General features: G+C 35.8%; 2 protein-coding genes across 3 annotated transcripts; one reads left to right on the top strand and one right to left on the bottom strand.

Annotated features, from left to right (window-relative positions):
* Positions 1-12,538: 12,538 nt before the first annotated feature.
* On the top strand, positions 12,539-18,103 carry LOC127518720 (SLAM family member 5-like). The gene is made up of 7 exons (XM_051905740.1): positions 12,539-12,759; positions 13,183-13,473; positions 15,698-15,937; positions 16,025-16,141; positions 16,313-16,363; positions 17,458-17,592; positions 17,937-18,103. The coding sequence occupies exons 1-6, from the start codon at positions 12,705-12,707 to the stop codon at positions 17,574-17,576; spliced, it is 873 nt and encodes a 290-aa protein (XP_051761700.1). The 5' UTR covers positions 12,539-12,704; the 3' UTR covers positions 17,577-17,592; positions 17,937-18,103.
* A 1,195-nt stretch (positions 18,104-19,298) lies between these two features.
* Positions 19,299-25,258, bottom strand: LOC127518719 (eIF5-mimic protein 2-B). 2 transcript variants are annotated; one of them, XM_051905738.1, is made up of 12 exons: positions 25,034-25,258; positions 23,658-23,730; positions 23,025-23,201; positions 22,809-22,903; positions 22,643-22,708; positions 22,416-22,551; positions 22,235-22,344; positions 21,971-22,141; positions 21,717-21,863; positions 19,911-20,049; positions 19,710-19,832; positions 19,299-19,595 (listed from the first exon to the last, which is right to left on the bottom strand). In XM_051905738.1, exons 2-12 carry the CDS (start codon positions 23,719-23,721, stop codon positions 19,567-19,569), a joined length of 1,257 nt encoding a protein of 418 aa, XP_051761698.1. In that variant the 5' UTR covers positions 23,722-23,730; positions 25,034-25,258; the 3' UTR covers positions 19,299-19,566. The 2 variants fall into 2 exon arrangements, with proteins under 2 accessions (XP_051761698.1, XP_051761699.1); XM_051905739.1 differs by lacking the exon at positions 25,034-25,258 and having other exon boundaries at positions 23,658-23,748.

Below are 25,258 nucleotides of genomic sequence, written 5' to 3'. Positions count from 1 at the left end.
TCATTATCCTGCACATGCTAAAATTGTAACTAAATTTACAATTTAAAAGTAGCCTAAATACACATTTTTTCAAGGGGGGCATCTTCCTCTTACCCATAACTTTGAGGTGATCAGTAAGATTCTAGTTACATTACATAATTTTCACAGACAGGTTTGTTTTTTATGAAATATCACAGTCACTTGCATCAGAGAACATACAGTATATCAGATTTAGGTTCTCTTATTGATACCTGTATTAACTTGTACTGAGGAGGAGATAAGAGAGAAGCGAAAGGATCGGTAAGATTAAGATTCTTAATCGCCATTGACTGGTATATCTTTATCACTGTCCCAGTAGCTCCCGAAAATAACAGAAATATGAGTACAAAAATACATTTCATTTGTGTCTGTACTGTACTTTTGTATTTATTTTCAGGAGCTACTGGGACAGTGATAAAGATAAATAGCTGTAGCAGACCCAGGGGGTCCGTGTATCTTTTGGTCATTCGTTTTTTGATTTAATATAGAAATCGGAAAATGAAAAAAAAAAAAAAAAAAAAAAAAAAGGCACCTTTTTATTTTTTTATTTTTTTTTCAAACAAAACGAAAAACAAGAATTCGGCTTGATTTTTCGTTTTTCGTTCAGGGGTAGAAAATGAATAAACAACTTGAATATTTGATCTCTACATGTGGGCGGGAATGAAACACCCCTTTTCCACTGATTGGTCAACCAAACATTAAACGTAATCAGTTCCGCAGTTTCGGAAGACAAGCGAATGGCTTGACACATACCGGGGGAGCCTAGACAAGGCTTTCTTCTGTGTCCATAAATTCGGCAACCTACGCGTTTATCTAAAAAATATTATTATATTAGTTTAAGCTATAAGTAATAATGTATAATTTATATAATATTTTTTATTATAATAATTTACTTTGCACCTGCACTCACAGCTACTTAATAGCCAACACCTTTGGCACACTGTCCGTTTTATTATTGCTGACCACCGATCAAAATCTGTGTGGCAATGCTGCAAGACTCACGGGACAGCACAGAGATATGGTGAAGCTTAGACCACTGTCAATTTAAGTCATCATACACAGATGTCAAACTTTTGTTTTAGGCAATACTCTGAGATTTGGACAATGGAGGAACTTGAAATAATATGACAGATGTGAAAAGAAATGACATCATATCATAGTTTATGTTCACAGCACATCTATTATAGTTCTATTATGATTTTTATTCATACAACACTTTACACAGATGGATATCATATGTCGTTATCCCACAGAATAGCTGTTTCAGTGATTGACTTCAGTGAAATATGAATTTGACTTCATGATTTTAAGGTGAACTCATTCGAGTTATATGAATAAAACCCTGAAATAAGACTTTGAACAATAAACCAGAGATGAAGGGTTTTCATGCCATCTAGCTACCAGTGTTAGAAATTAACTTTCCCATATGAAACAAATGATTTTCAGGGGTATTTTTTGTTTATCTATATGGTCACCGTGATTTTGCCAAGTAAAACATGTTCCCGGATCAACATCTTTGTTGATCCTGGAACAACATTCCAATCAACCAATCAGATTTGAGGGACAAGTTTACCGTTTCTGTCAAGTTTAGGCTTGCAACCAGGGTTAGCAGCTTCTACATCAGTGTTATTCACCTATCTTTCCCCTCTGATTTTAGGGATAAGTTATGGGTAGGATTAGATTTAGGGGTAGGAATAGGGTTAAGACTAAATTTTCAGACTGGAATGTTGTTCCAGGATCAACAAAATATGTTGATCCAGGAACATGTCTTACTTGACAAAATCACAGTGAACACTCAGGCCCGCAATGCGCAGGTCTCAAACCTGGGTCTCTGGTGTGGAAGTCAGACACTCTAACAAGGAGGTCAAAGGCTGCAACCTCTAACGTCAGTCGCTAGAGCATCTCTTGAGATCAAAGGAGTGAGGTTTACTCACACAGCAACTACTAGCTGGCCTCCGTTACACTCACCCCCCTAAACCTCACTCCCATCCAGGTCAAAGGCACCAATGTGATGGTGTGTGTGTGTGTGTGTGTGTGTGTGTGTGTGTGTTGGAGTAATTTACGCTGAGATCAGGTGGATGGTCACTCAAAGTTGCTTTACTGTGCCTAAGGCAAGGCAAGACTGGGAAAAACAGCACCAAAAGGCTGATTACCATTCAATGCATCGATGTTGCATGAGATGTCTTAACAGCAGGATGAGCTATGCGACTCTGCTGATTACACATTTTTACAAAGTGATCATGAACATATAGTGGACAAAATTCTAAATAAAGCATACATTAAAGAAAATAAAATATAAAAACACTTTCTCTGTTCTCATCAATTCATACATACAGAGAAACGAAACTTAAGTAACCATCATTTTACTCATTTTGTATAAATGAAATAAGGAGAGAAAAGAACGCAGCCCTAAAATGGCGCAGTTACACACTTCAGCACGTGCTAATAGCTACAACTCAACTTGGGCTGATATTTTAACACAGAACATGACAAAACCAAATAAAACACATACCTGGGAAAAACAGCACCAAAAGGCTGATTACCATTCAATGCATCGATGTTGTATGAGGTGTCTTAACTAAATGAAATAAACAGAAGTTCGGAGTTCACAAGCAGGCCAATTAACACACTCTTCATCTTAACGTCACAAATAACACATATTTGACTCGACGAACACAACTGGGAGCTGACAGACAAAATAAGTAAACTTGTGTGTACTTTACAGTTCAAACTTGGCCTTGAAAACAATCGAAACGTAGTTAAGACGGAGCAATCATTGATGCTACTTACCAGCAGAACGAGATATGCGACTCTGCTGATTATAGCTCCGCCCCACAATTTGTGCACAACGTGAGTGACAACAGCCCATGGCGAGTTTCCCCAATTTATGCTGAATTTAACAACCATTATTTTAAACTCCGTTACATATAATTTCTATAATCTTATTAAATATGCATGCTATCTTTAATGTTAAATTCTTAAATTTAGTCAAATAAATTAGAATAACATGACACTGCTGTTACCAATTAAATCAGTATCAACCGACTGCATGAAGTTGCTTTCAGATGTAACTACTTACAGTAAAAACATTTACACAGCAATTACAACTGTATAATATAATGAGATTAATATTTTAAACAACATTTACATAATACAGAAATATGAAATTACAAAACGAAATGATACTTGGATTATGAAAGTAATATCGCCATTAGGTGGCGGTAAGTCATTGTGTTAAGGAAGGAGTCATTTATTGGATTCTTCAAAACGCTGATTCATTCAGGAATAAAATCAAGTGGCTGTCTATATTAATTGGTCATTGAATCATCTTCTATATTAATGGGTTGTTAAAAGACTCTTATTCATTCAGGAATGAAACAACTCTGTTGTCTTACTGGGAGTCAGTTGCACAACGGTTCTGTGAGTTTATTTGCTTTGGAAGTTTAGTTGGCAGAGAAAATTACCATTCTGTATGCCATCAGTTAGCTGGCCAATACTTAATATTAATTAAATTATCTCACCGTATTGCCTAAAACAAAAGTTATGTCTTCTGTGTATGATGACTTAGATTAATACTGGTCTGGGCTTCACTATATCTCTGTGCTGTCCTGTGAGTCTCGCAGCATTGACATAGGTGGTCAGCAATAATAAAACAGGCAGTGTGCCAAAAGTGTTGGCTATTAGGTAGCTGTGAGTGCAGGTGTGAAGTAAAAAAATTATTACTTATAGTAGGGCTTTTCCCTGACTTTTTTGCTGTTTTCAGAGTCTGTTTCAGTGATATCTATCATGTAGTAGTGACATTTTATGTGGTATTCAAAAGAAAGAAAAAACAACAACAAAAAACACTTACATATGGTGACCAGACATCCCATTTTTCCCGAGACAGTCCCGTATTTCAGCTCTATTTTTAGTGTCCTGACTTATTATGAAAAATTGTGTTTTTTGTCCCGTATTTCTTCTTTTCTAAATTGTCTTTGCTAGGTGATCATTTAGATCATTTAGATCATTTAAAAGTGAGTAGCAGTCTTCTGTCACGTAAGAATAGCAAAATCGAAGCTAGCCAATCTTGTCATCATATATTTTGAAGAACAAAATTACCATCCAATCACAATTCGTTATCCATTAATGAGAACATTACGGCGAGTGAGGTTGAACCAACTGGCTTCACAGCATATCGAACGGATCAAAACTCTGATATCACAGCAAAATCACGCGGAGGTGGAGTGTGTCTTCTCATCAGGGAAAACTGGTGCAGAACAGTGGTGGTAAGAGAATCTCTCTGCACTCCGGATATTAAACTCAGACCATTTTACCTTCCCCGGGAGTTCCCACAGTTGTTTTTCACCGTGGTTTATATACATCCTCAAGCAAATCCAGCTAAAGTCATGGACGTTTTATATCATCTTGTACAAAGTCTTGATACTTTGTCCCCTGATGCTCCTAAATTTATTTTAGGAGATTTTAATAACCAATTCCCTGAAAAACTGTTTGGGGACTTATTATCAGTATGTGAATTGTTGCACTAGGAAAAATAAGACACTGGACAAGTGTTATGGCAATGTTAAGGGTGCCTTTTCTGCCCCCACGTTGCCAACATTGGGAGGATCTGACCATAATGTTGTTAATCTTCAACCTAAATATTCTTGAAAGGGAGAAACCTCAGGTTAAGTCTATCAAGATTTGGAATGAAGAGAGTATCAAGTGCCTTCAGGGTTGTTTTGAATGTACTTTGTGGGACATCTTTGACTCCCCAGACCTAGATACTCATACAACTGAGGTCTCAGACTATATCAATTTTTGTGTGGAGTCAGTTATACCCACAAAGAAGTATACAATATATCCTAATAATAAACCATGGGTATCAAAGAAATTAAAACAACTATTAATTAAGAAGAAAATAGATTATTATAATGATGTTTTAGCTAAAAAAGATCAAAAGGCAAATTAAAGTAGATAAGGCCCTATACAAACAAAAAATTGAGGCTAAAATGTCACAAGGAAACTCTAAACAGGCCTGGGAGGGAATAAGGAAGATGATTAATATCCCATATAAGAGTATAGTGAAGAAAAATATAAATATGATAGCTACAGATAGAAAAAATGAAGATTTTGAACTATTAAACAGGTTAAATTTGTTCTTTTCTCATTTTGAGGGGAATAATAAAGAGAGAAATAAAAATGAAAGAAATACTTTGACATCGACTAATACATTTTCTATTACAGAAGTTGATGTCTAAATAATGTTTTAAAAAATGTAATACACAAGAGTCCTGGGCCGGACAATATTTGTGGTTGTGTATTAAAAACCTGTGCTGAGCAATTACCTACAGTTTTTGCTTTATTGTTTCAAAAGTCTCTTGACCAGCATGTAGTTCCGACCTTATGGAAAACTTTAACTATAGTACCTATTCCTAAAATTAACAAACCAGTAGAACTTGGTGATTATCGTCCAATTGCATTGACTTCTTTGGTATTTAAATGTTGCGAAAGTCTTGTTAAGAGGTATATAGTGGAAAACACACAACATTTATTGGATCGTTTCAATTTGCCTATCAGCCCAATAAGGGAGTAGATGATGCTCTTTCAACACTGTTGCATATTGTTTATTCGCATCTTGAGGGTTCCAGAAATCATGTAAAAATTCTCTTTGCTGACTTTTCTCCTGCCTTTAATGACATTTTGCCATCTGTATTGGTTGAAAGACTATCTGTAGATTTCTCTCTAGATGAAGGACTGATTTTGTGGTTACAGGACTTTTTAAGTAATAGAGTTCAACGTGTATGTGTTGGTACCTCATTGTCTGAAAAACAAATTACGAATGTTGGTTCTCCACAAGGTTGTGTCCTCTCACCCCTACTATTTATTTTGTACACAAATTGTCAAAGGAGACATATAATCAAATTTGCAGATGATACTGCATTGGTTAGTCTCCTTACAGGGGATGAGGACAGTCATGGACCCTTTTTAAATGAATTTATTTCTTGGTGTGACACATCTAATCTTAAGTTAAATGTTTTTAAAACTAAAGAAATGTGTATTGATTATAGGAAAGAGCCCTCCGTGAGTGTGACCACTATTAAAGGGGAGCAGATTCAGAGTGTTGAAGAGTATAAATACCTTGGAGTTGTTTTAGATCATAAATTAAAGTGGGACAAATGGACTGACACTGTGAACAAAAAGGGTCAGCAAAGACTATACTTCCTTAGGAAGATGGTGTCATTTAATGTAAGTCTTCCACTGTTAAAAGTGTTTTATAATTCTTTTATTGAAAGTGTACTGACCTTTTGTATTGTTTGCTGGTTCGGAAATGTTACGGTGGAATAAAAGAATTTGCTCAGGAAAGTCTTAGGCACTGCAAGTAAATTACTTGGTATCCCTTTGATAGGCCTAGAACAAATTTATCAGACTAGATGCCGTAGTAAAGCTATGAAAATGATATCTGATTATATGCATCCACTGCATAATGAGTTTGAGATTTTGCCTTCAGGACAAAGATTCAGGATGCCAGTGTTTCTTAAAAATAGGGGGGAAAAGTCTTTTATACCACAGGCTAAGTGTTTGATAGATAATTTTAAATGATAATTTTTTTTTTGTTGTTAAATGTATGTTGTACTGTCATTTGTGAAAACGCATGTTGAAACCCACTGGAACAAAATTTCCCCAAGAGTATAATAAAGTTACTACTGCTACTATTACTACTTAACTTGCAGTTAGTGAAGGTGAGATATATTAGAGAGCGCTGAGAAGATCAAGTCAGACGCAGAGATGTCAAAGAAGCATGTGTGTACATTTAACAATGATCTTCAAAAAGAGTTTATTAAGTTATTATGCGCAGTAAGTTGTGAAAAGAGGACTCAATGTGATATCGCACTGAATGACACACCAGAATCACTCTTTTAGGCAGAGCACAATCCCGAATTCAGTTCTCTTTGTGCCTGAATGGTCAAATACAGACACAGTCACTGTTGCCAGATTGGGCGGTTTTGAATTTGATTGTGCGGGCAAAAATTGGTTTGGGCGGGTGGACAAAATTTGGGCTGGTTTGGGGTCAGTTGGGCAGGTTTCAGACATCTAAACTGCATAGGCTAATTGGTTAACAAACAAAAGTGTTCATGTACTGCATACAATCAGTCATCATGATTCATGACTTTACTAAACACACACATCCACTGCAGAGTTGGCTGGTGCTATTGTTGACGTTGCCCGCCGCACTTTTAGCCAATCATGAGGGATCAGCGGACAGAAGTGATGATTAGTGAGTGACACAGTTGAATAATTTAATCAAAATCGAAACTGAATATGGGACTATATGATCCTGTCAGGACATCAGGGCATCTTTTAAACTGTCCAGACATATTCTTGAAAGCTGCTGGACTTGATTACTTTTGACTGTGCAAAGTTATTGTTCTACAATATGTACTTTACGAAAGACGTGCTGTAGTTATTTCTGAAGTTAAAGTGCAACACGAAGGTAAGCACATTATTGTTGTTAATTTTTGTTCGTACAGTATGTATCAATGAATGACACTGTTTTCACTGTCATGGTGTGTGCATGAATGAGTGTGAAATACCTGCTAATTACGTTGCTTATTCTGATCACTTATATTGGGCACTTTTTGCATTTAAATTGGCTTATTCTGACTGTTGACAATGAAAATGATGCATGTGTTTTTCCAAGGGTATCAGTTAATTTCTTGATTGCCGTTTTGACGTAGTCTAACTGGATGTTTTAGTCATATTTGGTAATTCTTTTATTTGCCCTGATTTGATTCGTTTTCTGGGAAATGTATCTATTTTAAACTATTTTGTCATCATTATTTTGTTTTTAAGGAGGTAAAAAAGGTCCATATCAAGCTTGATTCTATCACATTATTTTAACAGTGAAAATTTTGGGCGTTTTTTTTTTTTTTTTTTGGAGTGGGCGGGTTTTGGTGAGATTTTGGGATGGAAATCGTCCACCCTATCTGGCAACACTGGACACATTAATTATGTAACACAGTAGTATATGGAGTATTTCAGGTAAATACAGTCGGTTATAGCTTAAATGAATGTAAACAGCTTGCTGAAAACCAGATAGGGATATGTGTCAGTATATATGATCCTAACATTCAGTCTAAAAGTGACAGCAGCCTAAAATACCAGTCTGTGTCATTAGTGAAGTTCCTAAACATAATTTCAGGAGGAGTGAACCCATCTAATCTTTCAATTAACTGCCTGAGCATATAAGCATTCGCTCATCTTGATATAGCATCAGCTGATTTGGCATACCTCAACCTTTCCAACTTCTCCAACATAATTTAGCCATTTTTCTACCATGCTCATCTTCCAAGCATTAGTAGTCCCACTGTGGTTATATCCAGGGGTTAAATTGGGATTTGTTATATGGGGGGGCTCTGTGGTTTCAGGCTTCTGAGGGGTGCATCTGTATGCACAGACTACAAAATCGTATCATTTGACAAACTAAAATATAACAAGTTGAGAGAGCCCTCTGCTATGAACAATAAAATGCTGATCAAAATCATTCTATAGATGCTGGTAGTGTGCAAAGCTACATCTGATGACAATAAAATCTTAGGCCTGTGCCTTCTCCTTTGTGTCAGTATCAAATATAAGAGTGATGCTACCATTAAAGCAGAGAATATAAATACAAAATACAGTGCTCGACATTAAGCCTTGTATTGAGCTTGTCCTTTGGACAACTAAGTTGGTCATTTACTTGTCAGAGTAAAAAAGTAGCTTGTCTGGAAAAAAAATAGGATTTTTTTTTTTGTGTGTGTGTGTTGTAAATATAATTTATTCTGAAACAAGCAACATTCTCATCAGTGTTTTATCAGCAGTGACATATTTAAATCTGCATATTTTTCTTATTTACCCTGGGGGCATTTTATTAACCTTTATAAAGGGCATTTCCCCCCCCAATCTAATTAAATTTATGTTTCATCTTTTATTTCAAATTCTTACATTTAATAAATTAAAACAGTAAGACACTATAGGGCTGTTACCAAATTAAATAATTTACACTGAAAAAGTACAACTGCACTCGATAATGTTATGAGATTCTTTAAATCTTTTTGAATATACAAATAAGAAATGTTGATGGTAAATTTAAATTAAACCGCCAGTAGATGGCGGCAAGTGACCATCTTAATTAGTGAGCCACTGAGTCATTTATTCAAACGATTCATTCAAAAGGCTGAATCAAGAATGCAGCAGTTGTTTATGATTGGGCCATTGAATCTTCACTCAACCGATTCGTTCAAAACGCTGAATCATTCAAAACGGCTGAGTGTAGCTGCGAGATGCAGATGTTTCTGCTTTGTTTAGAATTATTTTCGCTGCTGCAATAGAACAAAAAACAGGCAATATTGCACCTAAAATGTAAGTGATTAATATTAACTACTTGTTTATTGAACTGTTGTATGAAATTAGTGTCAACTTCAATCGAGGTGATATTTAGAAATTCAGCACTTTCGGTCGTGTGATGCTTAACTTTATCATATGTCGTAAATAGCAAGCTATAAAAACCCCACATATTGAATTTTTATTGCAACATGATAACTGAGTTTCTTTGTGTGAGCAGAGCTCATTTGTTTTGAATTCTCCTCAAGAGGTTACGTGAGCCTCAACAGCGCAATATCACCACCTGTACATTATTAGTATCCACTATCAATCGCCACTTAAGCTAAATTAATCATTCCTGCGTTTTGGTTGTTATTGACATTTTAATCAAGCTACTTATCTGGTCAGGCAAATAAAATTCTCTTTCACTTCAAAAAATCCATTTGTCCCGCAGTCCCGGACAAGCGTATGTCGAGCCCTCATAAGCCTATTTGCCGGGGTTCAGCCCCGGACGACCCCGGCCCAATTTAACCCCTGGTTATATCAAAGCTCGAGTTGAAGCTGCTTCCTTGAGGCCCTCCACTGCGGACAGCAAGCCAAATTTGTTTAACCTTAATAGCTTAAACATTATATGGGCAAACAAACTTGTGAAATGTTATTCACACAACAACAACAAAAAAAGTTAAATAAATGTATAAATGCTAAATAAACCTACTTTACCTGGACAACATAGATTATTTAATTTGTAACAAAATTAAATCAGAACAAAATATTCTTAAGGCTGCGAAGCTTCAGAGAAGGTGCTCACTGCAGAGCAAATGGGTGGAGCTTACGTTAGCTCCCCGTCGCTAGACGTTCAGCGAGGAGGAGCGAATCTACAACCACGCCCTAACCAATATTGAGTGAGATCCGCGTCATGTGTAGCAGCGGCAGCTCTTAAAGGGACAGCAACCACTAATGCCGTCTGTCATTGAAGATAATGAAAGAACAAAGGTAACAGAGAAAATTACTCACTGCTCTTGACTAAAGAAACTTTTGAAGCTTTAGTAATGATTATCTATATTTAATTTAGGCTATAAATCATGCAGTGCAGACTGTTTGGTAACATTATTCAATTTCTGTATTTTTCCTATCTGTTAGACAGGTAGGAAGGACACAGGTAAGTATGACATTTATTATGGGTTTATGTGAGGATTGCTCTAAGTGCACTTAAATTAAAAGTTGTTATATTTTTGAAGCCTAATAAATGTAAAAAATTAAAATAAAATAAAAAAAATATAGCTTTCAATTACACCGTAATGTTGAATGGCTATAATTCATGTTTAAAATTTGGGAAAAAAATCAATTTCATCGAGACATGAGTATCTGTAGGCTATTAGTATCAGTGATACTGGCCTTCATTCATAACAAGATGCCATTAAACAAGTATTTAAAATATACTGTCTTCATGTTGTTTCTTTATGTTGTTTTAATTTGGAGATTAACTGTGAAATTATTACATTTATTACAATTATCACAGAAAAAAAATGTGATTTAATCGAGTTAATTTTATATATATATAAATATATATATATATATTTATTTTTTTTCTGATCCCAAGACTGTTTTCTGCAATTCTCCAGCTGTGATCCTTGGAGAGTCTTTGGCCACACAAACTCTCCTCCTCGCTGTGCATTAAGACAATATAGACACACGTCTTCTTCCAGGCAGATTCCTGTTGAGTGGAACTTCTTAATTATTGCCCTGATGGTGAAAATTGAATTTTTCACGCTATTTTCTTAATTTTTTATTTATTTATTTATTTTTATTTGACAAACTCAACAATCTTTTGCTGTGCATCAGAACTATATTCTTTTGTACAACCTTTTTGTATGCTCATATTAATAGTCAGGAAGCCATGGCTGGAAAATTGTAAATATGAATGGCAATATACTTCAGAGATTTTATTCATAATAATTTCTAGGGGTACCAATAATTGTGGCCAGTGTGTATTAGAAAAAAATATTTATTTCATTATGTTATTCCCCCACCCCACTTTCATTTGTTTTACTTGCTGAAAGATTATGGGAGATAAACAATACAGATTCATTTTCACAGCCTTCTTTGAACATATTTACCAAGAGTGATATATATAGTATTCATTTATAGTATTCACATATATTCAGTATATATATATATAGTATTCATTACAAACAGATTTCCAGGCATTCCTTTTCTTTTATTCTACAGTTGATGTGTGCAGTTTATATTGCTTTCTTTAAACGAATTTTCTCTTGTGTAGTAAAGGTTGTTGTTTTTTATTGCAGTCTTTTTTCTGCTGCCATTGTTTTCCTTGGATTTTTTTTTCTCAGTTTTATGCAATTTGAAGTTTTTCTTGGTTTGTTCCATGTTTTATAGGCAACCTCTGTCATGCTAATTCAGATTAGCACAGTTGATTTGAAATGAATCTAGTTTATTTTAGTTCGGGACTCCATAGTCCAGGTGTTAGTGTTTCAGAAAGCCATTTTAAACCACAATTAACTGTTCTAGATTAAGGCCTACTTCTGTCTTAATTTAAACGCTGTCTGGAAAACCGGCCTTAAGTGTCATAATGTTATATATTATGAAAACATAAATTTATACACAGAAATATGTGGGTTTTATTTTGCCGTTTTATTCCATCGTTTATGTCTGATTTTTTTTCAAATGTTCATAATGGTGGATAATTTTCCTGGTTTTGTTTTGGGAAGCATGTTTTAGTTTGTGTACTAGAATACTAGCTGTGTACTCATTTGTGTAGGAGTGAGGACAATGATGAATGTATAAAACAGTTATGTTATATCAAACTAATGTGATCACTTGCAATCGGTTTCAAGTGAAGCTTCTCACTTTTCATTTGTGTGAGAAGCCTTTGCCTCCATGATTTACAGTAGCCCACGTTTTCACTTCAGTGCTGCAGATAATATGCTTTTCAATGTCTCGTTTCATTCACATAAGAACAATATCTAATAATCTCCACTTTATGAGCATATTTTGCTAAAACGCACACTGTTCATGTAAATCCCCAGTTCATTTCTATAGTAAGTTCTGTAATGGTTGTCTGAGTTAGCAGCTGTAACCAAGGGGTGGAGCTTAGCATGAAGGCACAAACAGAGAGTCATTTAAATGTAAGTAACACACCTTTTCCTTTGAGGATTTTCAGGTATGGCAGCTTACAATAATACAGTCACCTTTTATTTTAATATTTTAACTACAGCTTCAGTCTCGTACAAATGCATCTTAAAGCCACACACTGCTAGAACCGCACAACACATTCCCTGAACACCTGACAGACCGGTTTACCAGCTGAATGAAAGTGAAATAAGACAATGAGATCGCTTTGGGACGTATCGAATCTTTTCGTCTGTTTACTATCAAGTTTCAGTAAGTAATGTTGTTTATTTCTTGTCATGGTTATTTGCATCATATGCTGTAAATATTATTGAACGTTGTTAATATGAGATCTTTTCAATAAGCTGTTATAGTCGTAATGGGCTGCATAACAAGTTCTTATTCGAGCGCATTCAGACATTTCCTGATTAAGCAAACAATGAATTAGACTTTATCCATAAAGAATAGAGCTTTTCTTTGTTGAGACAGATGTAGCATAATGTTAAAAACAATGTTCAAGTACCAGCCAAGAATTTATTCAGGACCTGTTGGCTAATAAACTACTACATTTTCATTGTAAAACTCTGATGTTGTCAACTTTTAGATGCTTTATATGATTATATTTTAGATGTTTAACCTTGCACCATGATCTTTACCTTTGTTGATTTATTAATCCCTTTTCTGAATATTAATCAGATGCTGTAACGTCTGTCGTCTATGTTGAGAATGGGAAGAGTCTTACTTTAAATCCAAATATTCAAGGAACGCCTGAAGACATTTTGTGGACATACAATGGGAACAAGGTGGCTGAACATGATTTGACTGAATTTCAAGATTATGGTCCATTCAGAGGAAGATCAGAGATTGAAATCTCTACTGGGCAGCTCACGGTTCGTCACATGACCAGCAATGACAGCGGTATTTATAGATCTGTAATACAGATCAATGGAAAGCTGCAAAATTCTGATAATGAAGTTAAAGTTATTGGTAAGTGAGAATGAAATAAGACAACAGTATTGTTGGTTAGTGCTGATTTAATGTTGGTTTAGATGGCTGGTTTCATCATACCTGTGCTGCTCAACAGCAAAATAGCTGGTGAAACTGGTTGACCAAGAAAATCTTGTTGGTTAACCTCTAGTTAAGACATTTGAGGACACCAGCACACAAAACACAACATACTGCACAAACTATGCTGATTTTTCAAGCAGAGACGCTGCCATATTTTGTTGATGAATGTAATGTAATGGATGATTCACTCTGTGATGGTATGAACAGTATTTATGGACTTTCCAGTAATTGTTTCATCATGTCATTTTTACTTTATAAAAAAATGTCCTGGAAACTGTTAATAGATGTGACACAAATGGAAAATCATAGTAATAGTCATTTTTCATTTTAATGTATTTTAAATAATACAAAATGCTTTTTTTTTTTTTTTTTTGCGCGCATTTTAAGCTATCATCATATAAAATATTCTCATATTTATTATCTTAAACTAATTGTCTACCTGTAAGTACAAATCCGATTCCAAAAAAGTTGGGACGCTGTACAAATTGTTAATAAAAAAGGAATGCAATAATTTACAAATCTCATAAACTTATATTTTATTCACAATAGAATATAGATAACATATCAAATGTTGAAAGTGAGACATTTCGAAATGTCATGCCAAATATTGGCTCATTTTGGATTTCATGAGAGCTACACATTCCAAAAAAGTTGGGACAGGTAGCAATAAGAGGCCGGAAAAGTTAAATGTACATATAAGGAACAGCTGGAGGACCAATTTGCAACTTATTAGGTCAATTGGCAACATGACTGGGTATAAAAAGAGCCTCTCAGAGTGGCAGTGTCTCTCAGAAGTCAAGATGGGCAGAGGATCACCAATTCCCCCAATGCTGCGGCGAAAAATAGTGGAGCAATATCAGAAAGGAGTTTCTCAGAGAAAAATTGCAAAGAGTTTGAAGTTATCATCATCTACAGTGCATAATATCATCCAAAGATTCAGAGAATCTGGAACAATCTCTGTGCGTAAGGGTCAAGGCTGGAGAACCATACTGGATGCCCGTGATCTTCGGGCCCTTAGACGGCACTGCATCACATACAGGAATGCTACTGTAATGGAAATCACAACATGGGTTCAGGAATATTTCCAGAAAACACTGTCGGTGAACACAATCCACCGTGCCATTCGCCGTTGCCGGCTAAAACTCTATAGGTCAAAAAAGAAGCCATATCTAAATATGATCCAGAAGCGCAGGCGTTTTCTCTGGGCCAAGGCTCATTTAAAATGGACTGTGGCAAAGTGGAAAACTGTTCTGTGGTCAGACGAATCAAAATTTGAAGTTCTTTTTGGAAAACTGGGACGCCATGTCATCCGGACTAAAGAGGACAAGGACAACCCAAGTTGTTATCAGCGCTCAGTTCAGAAGCCTGCATCTCTGATGGTATGGGGTTGCATGAGTGCGTGTGGCATGGGCAGCTTACACATATGGAAAGGCACCATCAATGCTGAAAGGTATATCCAAGTTCTAGAACAACATATGCTCCCATCCAGACGTCGTCTCTTTCAGGGAAGACCTTGCATTTTCCAACATGACAATGCCAGACCACATACTGCATCAATTACAACATCATGGCTGCGTCGAAGAAGGATCCGGGTACTGAAATGGCCAGCCTGCAGTCCAGATCTTTCACCCATAGAAAACATTTGGCGCATCATAAAGAGGAAGATGTGACAAAGAAGACCTAAGACAGTTGAGCCTCTAGAAGCCTGTATTAGACAAGAATGGGACAACATTCCTATTCCTAAACTTGAGCAACTTGTCTCCTCAGTCCCCAGACGTTTGCAGACTGTTATAAAAAGAAGAGGGGATGCCACACAGTGGTAAACATGGCCTTGTCCCAACTTTTTTGAGATGTGTTGATGCCATGAAATTTAAAATCAACTTATTTTTCCCTTAAAATGATACATTTCTCAGTTTAAACATTTGATATGTCATCTATATTGTATTCTGAATAAAATATTGAAATTTGTAACTTCCACATCATTGCATTCCTTTTTTATTCACAATTTGTACAATGTCCCAACTTTTTTGGAATCGGGTTTGTATATGTTTGTATATGTCTTGTAGCCATGAGATTTAGCTCATTTTGTTATGAAAGTATTTACCATTTACATCTAAAAATCAACATTCACTGTTTCCCTCAGATGCTGTGCAGGAGCCTAATGTGACCTGTAAATTGAACAATATTTCAAGAACACTGTCCTGTTCAGTGTCATCTCAGTTTAATGTATCCTATGAATGGACTGGACCAGGTGCAGCACAGCAGTCCGGGCAAGAGCTTCATATCAGCAAGGAGGAGAAGCCTGATTCAGTCTATACATGTACTGTGAAGAATGAAGTGAGCCAGAAGAGCAGCAGCTTCACTGTGAAAGACTGTGACACAGGTACACTTCATGCTCATTACAATAACTGCTGAAGTACAGTGTTCATGATGACGCTAATGATTATTGTTATGTTCTTGTTATATTTAGATGAACCACCATCAGAACAGAATATCATTCTACCAGTTATATTAGCCGCCATCGCTACTGTTATTCTGGGGATCGTAGCTCCTGTTGCCATTTATTTCATTCTACAAAAAAGAAAGAGTAAGATATCTTGGTGCCTATTCCAATAATAACACAATTTTCTCCTATTACAGAAGATTTACGGACATCTGGAGATGAAATTGAGTCTTTATTATTTGCTATTTGTTTTGTATTGTAATTGATGCTCTACAAATGTGATGCATTACGTATTATCTTCTGTCTGTTGTTTAGAGGAAGATGAAAAGGGCACAAAAAATAATTTGATGGAAATGAGTGAACCAAGTGAGTAAAATTATTTTTGTCACTACTGTTGAGATTTCAATGAGCGTTGAAGCCTGTGCTGGTTGACAGCTCGATTATGTAGCAATTGTGTTTGTTATCTCTGATTATGTTTCTCTATGCTCTAAATTTTTCCCTACACTCAATGGTGTCTGTTCACTAAAAGACAAGCTCCGGCAAGTGTGGCAACATCTAAGCAGTTAACCGTAAAATGAATGAATACCACCATAAAACAAAACCATGCATCACAATCAGTATGATGGCCTTAATTCACATTGTTTACTTATACAACTTTATTTTTTTGACGCTTTAAAGAGAGAGTTCAATTAAATTGTTTGCTCTGGTGTTGTTCTAAAGCCGCATCGGGTCTATTTGATGGCACTGCATGATGACCATGAAGCTTTAAAAAAGATAAATATATGTATGTGTGAATCTCTGTTGTGCTCCGGTTGTTAGTTGACAGTCAGAATGAGAGTTATTGCGACTCATATGCAAGAGTTAGGGCAAATAATGTATACCCCATCTTACCCAATATATATATATATAGTAAGTAAAAAGTTGTGAGTAACAATGTGCAGTATTGGGTTTAAAAGCATCTCAATGGTTGATTAAGTCTGGAACATTAAACTAAATATGCACAAGGGATATAAATCATCATCAGATAGAACAGGAAAAAGTACAGTTTTTTTTTTTTTTTTTTTCCTGACCCTTAGAATTAAATGGTCCTTTTTTGCTTCTATATAAATCTGAGCTGAAATGTGCTGCCTAAACTGTTAAGATCAAACTGAGATGATCAGAAATCTTTGGTAGCTTAGTTTGAATGATTCCATTTTATGTAAACTAGTCAGACTTAGTGATTAGGATTATTGGTATTTAGAGATCAGTAAGCAACCACACAGACCCCCTTAGCAAGCATGCAGAAACACATATAGCAACCACAAAGCTATGTACTATCAACCAATCAGAATTTTTCTTTCAGAAAATGCTAAAATCTAGTTAAAATAATTATTATTGTATTTAGTTTAAAGGTTTAACATGCACTTATATATTTTAAGCTGAACATCCCACAGAATTGAGTCATTATTACTTTTTTCCAGAAAAAGATTCAGAGCAGAGAAGAACAGACAATGAGGATAAACAGGAAAACGAAGAGCAAGAAGCGACTGAAAATATAAACAAAAGTGAAATGGATCCTTTAGTACACTCAGATGCATAGATGAAAAGTGATTCAGGTAAGCATGTTTAGAAAGTTTTACTGGATGTCAGTCTAACTGAGTTCCTCTAAAAAAAGACATCTTGCTCTGCTTACATCAACACATGATCCCAATTTCTATAGCACTTAAAAAAATGGAGCAAAACCAAAATAAATGTGAAGTTTGCACTTAACTTGAATAGATGCTTTTTCATAAGCTTAGTTTTGTTTTATAGAAATTAAACACACGTTTCTAGCTTTGTAATTTTTTAGCAAATTTAGAACAGAATTAAATTTTACCCTTTTCTGACTTGTCAAATGGTCATTAAATTGCTTTTTCATTTTATTGGTCAGAGAATAATTTCTCAAAACATTGTATTTTAGAAAAAGAGCAGGAAACTAGTGAAGAGCAAGCTCTAAATGGACCAGCACAAGTCAGATGTGAAGAGCCCAGCAGCAGGAACACTGAAATAACTTAAACCCCTCAGGACCCAAATATCTTTTTAAAATGTGGTTCTTTGTAATTAAGCAATAAAACATTTTTCAGCTTTAAGATTCAGGTGTCTTCATTAAAAAACAAAAACACCCTTTTAAACTACATTTTGGTCATTTATTTACACAACAGCAGCATTTTGGGGCCTGAAAAAACAAACCTTTTTAAACCAGGGAAACAGGGGCATGTTCTTTGTATGTGTATTACTCATCTTAACAATATGACGTGATCCAGGATTGTTAGGTTCTTCGAAGCTCATCCAGGAGTTGCTGTCATAGCAACAGGTCCCTAAGCTCAAACCTGCTTGGGAGCAGCTTATTTCAGGTAAACAGGATTAGATTGCATCTTTTTAAGCAGAGGTGATGTTTAAAGTCTGTCCCAGCCACTGCTATTTTCTTACAAGAGTACCCTAATGTGAACCAAAGACAATAATAATGATTTAAAAATAAATTTGCAAATAATTTAATGTGTAGTCCATCATATAGACACAGACTAGTTCTACTCATTGAGGGAATAATTACCTACTAATTATTTTGTAGTCTTACATTATGTATCAAGTAAAGTCTGTACAAATACTAGTCATGTAACAATGGAAATAATTGGGAATCATGTAACAGTACACATTTCATTTATCCAATATAATGTTAACACTTTACAATAAAGGTTCATTAGTTAACATGAACTGACCATGAGCAATACATTTGTTACTCTATTTACTAATCTTTGTTAATGTTAGTTAACAAAAATAGTTTAATGTTCATGTTAGTTCAGTGGATTAACTAATGTTAAGATTTTAGTGTATTAGTCTTAATTAACATTAACAAAGATTAATAAATGCTGTATAAGCCTAGTTCATTATAATTGAACTTTGGCTAAATTGGTTCAATTATCATTATTAGAAGATCTGACATCTGTCAAATCATCTCAGGTGTATTAAATGAGGTACAAAAGACAGACTCCAGGTTTCAAAGCGCAAGTTCTTGAAAATGATACCTTGTGTAAACTACAAAAACCTGAATGTGAAAACTGGGATGTCATGTGCATGTGTTCAGTCTATAGGCACGTAGATTTTAGTACATTGTCATCATGTACTAACTGGACCGCAAGTCACAGGATTAAAATTCTCATTTACCATGACAGAAATAAACCCCACTGAACAGGCCAGTCACATGAATAGTGACCCAAGAAATTGTGGCATTTTGTCTTCCTAAACGAGTTGTTTATATAAAAAACAAAAAACAAACACACTGAAACAGGACTGACTATTCTTTATTTTTCTAGAATCAAGTCAAAAAAGAAAAAGATAAAAAGGTCACACTGCTAGTACACAAATATCCAGAACAAATCCAACAAACATCTTAAAAAGGTCTTGTATAAAACCTGAGTTCTACAGATGTGATAAATCAAGACTTTAAAAACCGTTCTGAAAGTTAAGCCCTTAAATGATCTGGACCTTTAAGCTTTTAAAAACAACAATTCTGGCTGTAGATTATTCCAGAATTAAACAATCTGGCTTCAGTTTCAGTCCGTTTCCTCCTCAGACTCAGATTCTGAAACACAAGAGAGAGTTACATTAAATGGGAGCAACAGAGAAATATGAAAATACAGAGGGAGACTTGTCCCAAACAAGTTCATCCTTGCACTTAAATAAAACTGATACTCACCCTCTTCAGCATTTTTCAACCACTCCACAAACTTCTTCATCTGATCCAGGAAGAAGCCTTTTCCTTTGGCTAGGTGAGCTTCATTATACCACCTAAGAATAGCCTCTTCACTCAGAACATCCACTAAAGGAAAAGTATCAGAAGGTTTAGGAACTATTCTATTACAGCTCTTCAGAAGCACTATAAAGTGAGAATCACTACCTTTATAGAGCAGCAGAACGATCTTCTGGAAGGCTTTCATGAAGTGGATGTTGTCATAACAGTACTCTTGAATCCTCAGCAGAAGCGTGAGCTCAGAAAGGCCCTGTGTGGTGAAGGCCTTCAGAAGAGGACTGTGTTGCTGAGAAACAAAGTGGAGAATATGGTCAGTCACAATATTAACAGGTTCATTGGTTTTGACCAAGCATATAGAATCATTAAACATAAGTTCTCAAATTACCAAAATATAAAAATAAAATGGAGGCAGCATTTTTTCCTGGGAAAACTGAGCTTTTTGAATACACTCCCAAATCCGTTGTTTGCCCAGACACGCGATGCGTATCGTATCAATTGAGAACGGCTTATACACCGGTATGTGTGGTTCACTTTCACAGAGTTGCTAAAGATACACGTTACTTTGTACAGTTTTCATATTGCAAAAATGACAGCTTACATTTTCTGTACTCTTAAAACATGAGGGTAATTGCATTTTGGACTATTAATGGAATGCCTGCACCAGCAAGTAGTGGTATATTTGCGAATAAAGTGATCGTGCCCCATGATGTCGGCAGTGCGGAAAACGTGGAATTCAGGCATAAAAACAGAATTTACTGTATAACGCAGAATTTGTCAAGTTTGATGAATATAAAGCAGGCAAGTACACTTAAATCGTGAAATATTTGTACTTTTAAATGCATAACTAATGTGCTAGTTTTCATACAAAATAAGTAGCCTATGTAACATAATTAGGTACTTTAGTTAGTATTAACACAGTAACGCAACACATGTAGGCTACATTGAACACTGATAATAAATAAATGACTGTTTCTCCAGACTCGCGCTTGTCAGTCAGTCACACATCACAGCACTTTCATAATCACTAAGCCATATAGCGATTTCCATTTTATTTAGATTTGTTGTTCAACATTACTTGATCATTTTATACCCGTTTACCTTAGGGAGTCAGAAGCACCGTGACTGCTGTACTGTCCTCGCTTGAGATTTGTCACTGAGACGGCGGGAGTGGAAGGAGGGAATCGCACGGGATTTTGTGTTGCTGTCGATTTGCAGTCTCTTTATTGATTGGCAAATGTGTACAGCCTATCATCCCCGCTTGCTATTTGGGGAAACGAACCTAGCGCTATGATTGGTCGAACTCTTTCTTTTGCTGGATTTGAGTACTACACGTGCACAGAGGAGTCACCGGGTTTTTGCGTAGTATAGAGTGACAAATCGTACCAGCGTACTTTGAGGTCAAAATGCATACCCGCTACACAAAATGCGTACATGTTGGCAGGTCGGTGAGAGTCACTTAATGAGCATAAACACAAACTCAAAAAGGTCTTCACGGCAAAGTGAAGAAATTGTGACAAATTTTACTTTTGTACAGTAGAATTTAACTAGGTCTCAGCATAATAATTCTAACACTAATAATTTTATTATTATTATTATTATTATTTATTATTATTATGTAATATATAACTTTAATGAATCACATTTTACCTAAATTTAAACAGTAAAGCTCTGTTGTGCAGCACTTTGTCAAAAGTAGTTTAGTTTCATAATTAAATATTGTTTTATGCCTTCATTTGATTGCCAGAAAAATTAAAGAATTTTCATAAATTCAATTAGACCTGCTTAATTATTTTTAATTAAACCATTAAAACGGAATCCAGAAAACTTACATAGGAAGAAATGTAGATAATTCATAGTAGATAATTGTTTGGGAAAACGAGAGTGCGGACAGAGACATTCTCAAGCAGATCCAGAATAACGTAGATGTAGCTATAGCCTAAACACTATTCTAACCTTCAAGTGTTTGATGGATTGTTCAGCGACCATCTCCTCTTTCTTATTGGACTCCATTAAGCTCATAACGCTGGTCCACATGATGCCGATCATCTTCTGCTCAGTGATGTTACTCCTCTTCATTTCCTCGTTGCAAGAGGCAATGATCTGAAAAAACAAATCAGATCATATGATTCTCTTCAAATGCTGGAGTCTTGAAATACCGATTCTGAACCAAAAAAGAAAGCGACTCATGTAGAAGGGTCTTCACGGACCTCTGTAAAAGAAACCCCTAGAGCCATCTGCTCCTGGAGCTCTTTCTGAAGCTCCTTGCGAGCTCCTAACGACTGCTGATTACGTGCAAAATCAGAGAGCTCCTTCAGCCCAGCGTCAGTGAAGTATTTCGAGAAGTGCTCATAGCTGCGCTTGTTCACTGGAAACAGCTCCTGCAACAGGAGAGACAAACATTGACGGGTTATGAGCTGCTGCTTACCATATCAAACTGCGCATGTTCACTCATGATGCATTTTAAGACTCACCATCAGCCTATTGTCCATGCCAACCTTACGCAGACTGCCAGCCACACAGTTAATGTCCTTCTCACTGATCCACGATTTGAACAGCTTCACAGCAAAGGCCGGAGACACACCTATTTAAAACACCGCATTTAGTATAAAAGTTAAGCTAATCAGAGAAAACTTGACCATGTGTCAGACGTACCTTCTTTGACCAAGTTGTCATTGAAGAGGCTGCTAAGGATTGAGGCTGACAGGCTCCCATTAGCCAGTAAAATGCCAGTAAGCATGGCAAGCTTGTTGCGCTCAGACTCACTGAATCCTTTTAAAAACAGGAGCAACTGGGGGAGGGAAAAATTATGGCACAAAAACTTGAGTATTTGGTCTTTACAAGTCCAAATATTCTAGGCTGACATTTTAGATCCAAGTTACCTTTTTAATCTCCTCTTCAAAACCCTTCTCCAGGTACTTGTAACGCCGGATTAACTTGTTAAAAACCTAAAATAAATAAAAAGAAAGTCAATTTCAGAATGTTCTCAGATTTTTGACACCATTATACATCTTGACCCCATTCTGGCACTAAAGAGACGTTATATACCTGAGCATATGCTTTCATGGTCTTAACATCTTCCTGTGCCGTGAAGACACAGAAGTTAGTCCGAGTCATGTCGTCTGATATGGCACCTCCTGGAGCTGAGGAACACCGGGACAGATGGAAGAGCTCTAGTTAAAACTATAATTTCATTGCTTAAAAAAAAAAAAAAAAAAAAAAAAAAAAAAAAAAAGTGTTCAAAAGAATTCATTGCCCTCTTACCCAGCATTCCACCAGCCACCAGGATATCAAACAGGGTTTCTGCATAGCGCCGATAGTCAAGCTTGGCGCCAGAGGAATCTAGGAACTTGGCAACAGCCTCCAAATCAGTGCCAGTTTGATTTAGTCCTTGTACAATGTGTTCCTGAAACTGTGTAGGGTCAAACCTCTCCTTTTCATCTGTTCAAACGGAAGAGATAGTAGTAAGTGAGGTGTACAGTTCAATGACATGCCAAGACTAGCTGTCACAAGGTCTATATCTCAGTAACTATAAGGTTCAGAGTAAAGTCCAATGACAATCCTTTTCATTACAGAACTTTAATTATCCAGGAAACTAAACTCTGGTATCTTTGTAACTACCAGAACAGAAGAACAAAACCCACACAGACATTGTCAAGAGTTAAAGTACATTAAGACTGGCACATGTGGCATTGTCAAAGTGTTGCAACTTCTTAGTGCTTCAAAAAAAAAAAAAAAAAAAAAAAAAAAAAAAAAAAAAAAAAAAAAAACACAAAAACACCCACACATTTCTTAGTCAACATCAACACAAGACTCTAAGGGATTTCAAATAAACCTAATTCACTGAAGTACAAATGTAACAACTTGCCCCAGCCTCCCTTAAAAATAAAGACAAACCTCTCTTTCGTGTCTTGAAACGCTGGCCTGTTAGCGTTGGCTTCTGCTGCTTTTGATTACTCATAAAAGATACCTTAAAAAAAAATAAATAAATAATAAATTTAAAGTTCACCACAATTCACATGGGTACATGAGTTCAACACGAGAGAGAGAGAGAGAGAGAGAGAGAGAGAGAGAGAGAGAGAGAGAGAGAGAGAGAGAGAGAGAGAAATTAAAGTTCAAGAAAAACATGTCTATTGAGCAAGTGATACCAACCAAAGACTATCACAAGTAATACAGAATGAGGGAAAAGAAACTTGAGGACACCAAAAGGGAGGGAGGAGAAAACAAAAAAACAAAAAAACACCTTGATCCTGAGATGTTGTTTAAAGTTGCAAAGTTGTAGGATTTCATAAAATCTATAAAACTATAAGTTAGACGCTCTGCAGTGATATGGTTAATAAAGTTGGTAACTTGTTACCACTAACTAATGTGCTATAAGATACAACGTATACTTCCCCATTCAGGGTTCCTACACGTTTTCCCCCCCATTTCAAAACTCCTTACTTTTCAAATGTCCAAACCTCTCTGTAACTAATGTAATATTTTCAGAATCGTGGAAGAATCATGATCTCTTTATATATTTATAAAAAAAAAAAAAATAAAAAAAATAAATAAAAAAAAAAGTCATAAATTCAGCTTAAAAACAACAAATATATCTGGCATCTAACTAATGCTAATAGTATTGTTACTATTATTAAAGTGTACAGTCTGGATGAAGCCTTCATCTATATTAACAAGGATTTGGTATAAATTACAATTATAAAACATAATGGAGGACTCTGAATGTTCTCTTGTTTTAAAGACGTGCCGCTTCTCTTCCGGTGAAACTCTGCAAACCACGCCCCTCTCGCGCACCCCTCCTCCCCCTTTCTTTTGGTACGTTCCGCCATCCATGCTGATGTCGCATGATCACCAGACAGTAAAGAACAGTCTGTTTCTTCATCTGTTGCTGGTTCGAGTGGCACATTCGTTCAAAAGAGACTCGCTTATAGTAAAGACAAACAGCTTCGCATAATGAAATTGTGTGTCTTGATTAACTCAGTCGTGTTCGACAATCACTGATCCTGTGACATTAAAATACTGACGATACATTTATTTTTAGAAATTCTTAATTTTTAGAAAACTGAATAAGCTCAATAGTCTGAAAACACAAATGTGTTCCCATACTTATAAAGACCTGGAAGTTACTCAAATCAAATTCAACACTTTTTCAAAGTGCGTAGGAACCCTGAAAACTCAAAATGTTTTAAACAGGTATCGCTGGCTAAATCACATGAGGAAAAAAAAATAAGAACAGGACATATCATAAAAGAACATTTTAAAGCAAAACTTACCGAAATACTTGAATAAGGGCAACTGTTTCCAAGAAGTAAACCGAGCAAATGTATAATCGCGAGGAGACTCACTTCACGCGCTTAGCACGAGCTTCATAAAGGCTGGACGAGTCCATTTACAGAGGGGGCATCAGTGACGGGGGATACGGGAAAATTGGATAAAAGCAACTAAATGGCTCTCCTTTATCAACTTTTTTTAGTTAACATGAATATAAATTTGTTTGC

This window comes from Ctenopharyngodon idella, chromosome 9 (genome assembly GCF_019924925.1).
Source record: "Ctenopharyngodon idella isolate HZGC_01 chromosome 9, HZGC01, whole genome shotgun sequence".
Taxonomy (NCBI): Eukaryota; Metazoa; Chordata; class Actinopteri; order Cypriniformes; family Xenocyprididae; genus Ctenopharyngodon; species Ctenopharyngodon idella.
The sequence above is the reverse complement of the archived record's forward strand: the minus strand, read 5'-3'. Positions and strand labels throughout refer to the sequence as shown.

Bases quoted from the DNA above. Each gene is read 5' to 3' on its own strand.
- LOC127518720 (XM_051905740.1), top strand. From the start codon at position 12,705: ATGAGATCGCTTTGGGACGTATCGAATCTTTTCGTCTGTTTACTATCA. The intron at 13,474-15,697 runs GTAAGTGAGAAT...TGTTTCCCTCAG, and splicing joins TAATGAAGTTAAAGTTATTG to ATGCTGTGCAGGAGCCTAAT. The intron at 16,364-17,457 runs GTGAGTAAAATT...ACTTTTTTCCAG, and splicing joins GATGGAAATGAGTGAACCAA to AAAAAGATTCAGAGCAGAGA.
- LOC127518719 (XM_051905738.1), bottom strand. From the start codon at position 23,721: ATGAGTAATCAAAAGCAGCAGAAGCCAACGCTAACAGGCCAGCGTTTC. The intron at 23,202-23,657 runs GTTTGTCTTTAT...CCGTTTGAACAG, and splicing joins TTTCAAGACACGAAAGAGAG to ATGAAAAGGAGAGGTTTGAC. The intron at 19,596-19,709 runs GTGAGTATCAGT...CTTGTGTTTCAG, and splicing joins GTTGAAAAATGCTGAAGAGG to AATCTGAGTCTGAGGAGGAA.